Here is a 5,279-nt window from a genome sequence, read left to right on the forward strand (position 1 = left end):
CTGAACAGCGTCTTGCCGGAGAGGGCCTTACAGTAATTTATCCTATTGTCGTCGGCAGCGCTGACTATTGCCGCCCATTTTTCACTTTCTCCAATCGCAGCAGTTGTTAAGCCCGCCACGTCCTCAATGGTGCACAAGATGTCGAATAAACGCCTTTACTGGATTTCGGCCTCGGGGTACTGCTGTATAATTTCTTTAAATTCGGCCTGAAGAGCGGCACTTTTTCGGCCCAGAATGCCTGCCCCGGCATTGGCGGGGGGGATTCCCATTGTTGGAAGCCGCTACATAGCAATTCCTTGTGAAGACAGTAGCGAATCAACGTCTCATGAATCCGCCGATAAGTGACAGCATTTGTGTAAGTGCTAGCGATTATGTGAAGTGTAATCACGAGCGTCACGAATTTCGAAGGAGTTCAATAGATCCAGTAATGAATCGAAACTCCGTCTACCGTCACTCAAATTAGTGACAATGTCTTAACGGGGTTCACTAAAATTTGCAATAAGGAATGCATTTAAAATTCTTGTATGTGGATAATTGCCCCTCCTCTGGTCGCTGGATTGCCCTACTGCCAGCTTCGATTTCAGTGTATGGTTTTAGGGACCGCTTGAAACGCTCAACGTTGAGTTTAGGACGACACAATATGCGAGTAGTTGAATTTAACTTCATTGAAAGAAAAGTTTGTGTCATGGCGGAACCCGTGTTGTGATTTCAGGTGTGTGGTAGCGTGATATTTTGTTCCTGCCTACTGTAGTCTTCATTCTTTTGAAAGTAGGATGGCTTCTAGTACCAAAAGTTTGAAGCCTTCAAAAGCTGCAATAGAACAATTTTGTGCTGTAACAGGTAAGGATTTTTCTTTATTGGCATCTAGCATACTGCGTTAACAAGCGTTTTGTCGGCTGGTAGTGTTAACTGTTGCATTGACATCCACTTTTTGTGGTACTATAAACATAAACGAGTTTTTGTTGTGTGAAATACGGCAGATACGTATTGAGTTCGGATTTTTCGCCGCCAGTTTTATTCGATTCTTCATGTCATAGGAAAAATGTGATTTTTTTCCTCTTGTCTGTTTTAATTATTCGATTTTTCACGGCATTAGGAAATTGTGATTTTTTAGCAGCCTGTTTATTTTATTCGACTGTTTATGGCATTGAACTCATCGTCATGCAGTGTTTTTTGTTTGCTAGTGGGGTGGGACTAAGTTTTATGAACTGCGGCCAATTCTGGCCTATTGTACTAGCCCCAGATGGTAGGTGAGGGTGATTGTGGAGCAATTGGTGGAATGAAGATTGGGAAGGGAAACCGAAGTACTCAGAGAAAACCTGTCCCAGCGCCACTTGTCCACCACAAATCCCACTTGACCAGACCCGAGATCGAACCCGGGTCACCACGATGGGAAGTCAGCAACTAACCTCTTGAGCTATGGCGCAGCCATCATGCAGTGTTAATGGGAGGTAAGTGTGTTATGCTGTGCCATGATCGGATTTCTCATTTGATTAAACAAGTGTATCACCGAGCTTGTTGGTGGTGTGATAACACTCAAGACTTCAGTTTGGGAATTATGCGGTGTGCATCTTAGCCAGGGCACGACTATCCTGACTGAGGTTTTAGCAGTATTTCTGTGCTCCTCCAGCAGATGCTGGGATGTGCCCTGATTAGGCAGTGACCACTACCATCTACACCCTTTCCAATTCATGTCATCCTGCTATTTGACATTACATAAAATTCTTCATCCATCAATTAATAAATGTATTGCCTTGTTTTCAAGCTGTATTAAAACTTTAACACTGGTGTATATAGTTGAATATGTATATGTGTTCTACAGTTGTATTAGATTGTCTTCCAGAACACTTTAAATTTAATATCATGGATGGCATCATTTTTCACGTTGAAATTAAAAAGAAAAGGGAATTGGGAGTACCAGGAAAAGTTCTTTATCCATGTAACAAATAGTATAGAGCCTCCTGTGGCAGTCAGGTTTGAATTGCAGTATGTGCTGTCTGTTCCTCTGTGCTCATATCAGTTTCCTCTCCTTTCCTGTCGCCATATGATGACATATCAGTGCCTTCCAATTAATGATGTCTCTCTCTGATAACATACCAACTGATATAGTACTTTGGAATGGCAATGTAGCATGAAAGGTAAGAAAGCAGTTTTAGAGCCATGTTGTATCCTGTTGAGGTAAATTTTGGTGGTCTATCATTACACTGTGGTTACCATTTGTTAGTATGTTATGATGGTTTGGAAATAAGTCCTCCGGGAGGGACTTTAAGCTGTGGGTCCCGTGTCGTAGCTTTATGGCACATAAAAGAACCTCATGTCCCAAGGGGACCACTGAGCCAAATTCAGGACATTTCCCGCCCAACAGTAGTCTCTAACACCTCTGGTAGATGGGGGAAGCATTGAGATACCGCTTAGCCAGTAGAGGCCGAACTCGCTGCCTCAGTCGGGACTGATGGCACGCACCAGTACCGGTAGGGAATAGAGACTGGTAGAATATCATAAGGGGACGCACAGTGGACCAACAGTTGGTCTAAGTGTATGGGGAAACCCATCCTCTCCAATACAATACAATACAATACAATACAATACAATAGTACCAGTAAGTAACAACTTCAGTAGTAGGTTAGATTGTTTTGTGTATAGTCTGTAATAACTGAATATTGCTCATATTCAGTTACCTATGTATGCAGTCACCATACTGTTAAACTCTTCTGGTTTGGTTTGATTTAATTAGGTTAGTTTAGCCTAACTTATAATTAGCTTCTTTTGTATCAAGTTCTGTTACGTGTTCTAATTTCTGTTTTCATTACTACAATGTGTCTATTTATACAGCTTAAGTATGTTTTAATAATTACTTTGCAATCCAGTGGCAGTTTGTAATATGTTTAGAGACATGTATTGATATTTCAGATGTGCTGCAAATTTATTTGTAATCAGTTATCGGTTTCACAACAGCAAGCAGCAATGGTGCACTATAGTTAGGTATTGCAAATTACCAGTGTGAAGTCCTCTATACATTACCAAGAATTGTGCTGAAAATGTAGTTGTACTTATTAACTGTGTAACTACTCAGAATACTTGACTTATCAGCTCAGGCTGTTAGAACTATTATCACGACATGTTTTGGGGTGTCTCTCCACTTTTGATGATTTCCGCTGCTGGGCACAAATTGAACTACTGGTGTTGGTATTCAGCTGATGTGTTGTGGTATGGCTCATGTTTTCATTATACCTGAGGGTAAGTAAGAATTAGATTTCATAATTTCAGTGAGTACAGCTACATTAATTTGACTGACCTAACTCCTTATTTTTGTATTTGTTCAACAATTCTTTTCTTAGGGGCATCAAAGGACACTGCAAAGCAGATGCTGGAAGTTTACCACGGGAATGTTGAAATGGCTATCAACATGTTCCTGGAGGACCAGGATGGAGCATCTTCCTCTAGTCATGTTCGAGACCCAATTCCACCCCAGCAGTCAGTCCTTGTTGAGACATCAGGATTTCAGAGCTATTCAAGTAGACCAAAAAGGGCGGCACATTCTGTGTTTGACACATTCCGAGATTTCCAGGTGGAAACACGTAAGTTTCTGATAGCAGCAAACAGAAGAATGCATGAAAGCTTTTGTTTCTGTTTTCAGATAAAATTTATGTAGTTATGAACCATGAATGGAGTCTTTAAATGTGGCTAGTGAAGCAGGAGTTCTCGGGCATCAAACTGAATCACTAAGGACCAATGAGTATAAGCATGGAGATGCTTCTCTAAAGAATAACTGAAGGTAATGTGCTCATCCATAAGAAAGAAATCATGTACTGGGACAAACTTAATTTTACTGTTTCATTCTACTGTTGCTTATCACACCACACCCTAATGATGGAGTCTGAGGCAGGTTCCAAAATGTCTTACATTTTCTTACATATCACATGGTCGATTGCTTGAGAAGCCTTCATTGTAACCAGGCCTCGTAAAAACTTCAGATTTTGTAAAGAACCACAATTTGTACAGTTGAATACAGGGATGATATATAAGTCAAGTTTTAGATTATGAAACACACAGTTATGGCTGATGTAGGTTACGTAACAGCATTTATTAATATTTTCACAGCCAGGCCCTGCTATATTGCTCCATGCACCAGCCAGCCACTTTGCAGAAATTTGCATGTTCAAACTAATATTAAATGCAACATTCAGGATTAATGTGTTTTGGGGCTTTGTCTGTTCTGTAGAATCATAAAGAACACAGTGTTTTGGAAACTTGGTCTGTTTCCTTCCTCAGGTGAAAGGGTGTGAAACACCTGCTCTGTTGGATCTGATGGAAAGAGCTAACCTTACTAGCTGGAGAATGTATGTTAGTATAATTAACTATATTTATATCTGCACCTGAGGCCAGGTTTTGTGGCAATGGGAGGTAATTGGAAAATTTACAATAAAAACTGTGGGGATGTATATGAAGACCTAAAACTAAGACAGGAAAGGAAGTGGAAAATAAATGTATTGAATCAAACCATCATCAAAATCCAGAAACACCAATACAGAAGGATATTGAAGTTATCAAGTTATACAATGCCTGCTTACTGATAACTTGATCTGTTTAACATAAACTGAACAAGATTACAACTCTGATTGACAGTACTTTCAGTCTATTATGATAAAGTAGGTGTATTTACTAAATTCTGCTTGATTAATTTCTGGAGAAATCTTCTCATGAGTACCCTAGTGCACAAATTTTTTCATGTCCTTAGCCATAATATATGTTTAAAATGGAGGGAAAAACAAAAATCTTCCATATCACTGTGCCACCACACTTTCATGGAAACAGAATGTTTTCAGGCCCTCAGTTTATATCGTGCATAGTTTATAGTAATATTTAGTGTCATGTGTAACCTTCCAACATAGTGAATAGTGATATAAATTGTAATTTGTATGAAATTTGTATTGTTATTGTTTCTTTTGCTCTGTTACTTCATACAGGTTGTAGCAGGGAAATGGGCTATTTTAAAAACTCAGTAATTAAATAAAAGATATATATTTGCCAAATTACAGTATGCCATCTTAAAGTACATAGCATGCCGTTTAGTTCTTGAAGATGATATCCTTAAGATGACCTCTGTCTCTGCACAGGCATCTCTCTCATCTTCCATGCATGTTTCCCATGATGTAATAGTTTTACAATTGCCCATTTTCCTGCCCCATCTTGTATTTTGCTGGTACCAGCTTAATTCATACACCACTGTAATTTTAAATCTCTTCACTAGGTGCCATTTTATTTTGTAGTAATGTTTC

General features: G+C 39.4%; 1 protein-coding gene across 1 annotated transcript in view; it reads left to right on the plus strand.

Annotated features, from left to right (window-relative positions):
• Positions 1–372: 372 nt before the first annotated feature.
• The window catches only part of LOC111867492 (UBX domain-containing protein 7), a 38,000-nt gene continuing 33,093 nt past the window's right edge, over positions 373–5,279 (plus strand). The window contains exons 1-2 of the mRNA XM_023857428.2: positions 373–840; positions 3,339–3,578. Coding sequence (XP_023713196.1) covers positions 774–840; positions 3,339–3,578 — 307 coding nt within the window. The 5' untranslated portion in view covers positions 373–773. The remainder of the gene's footprint in view (positions 841–3,338; positions 3,579–5,279) is intronic.

This window comes from Cryptotermes secundus, unplaced genomic scaffold (assembly GCF_002891405.2).
Source record: "Cryptotermes secundus unplaced genomic scaffold, Csec_1.0 scaffold879, whole genome shotgun sequence".
In the NCBI taxonomy this organism is placed as follows: Eukaryota; Metazoa; Arthropoda; class Insecta; order Blattodea; family Kalotermitidae; genus Cryptotermes; species Cryptotermes secundus.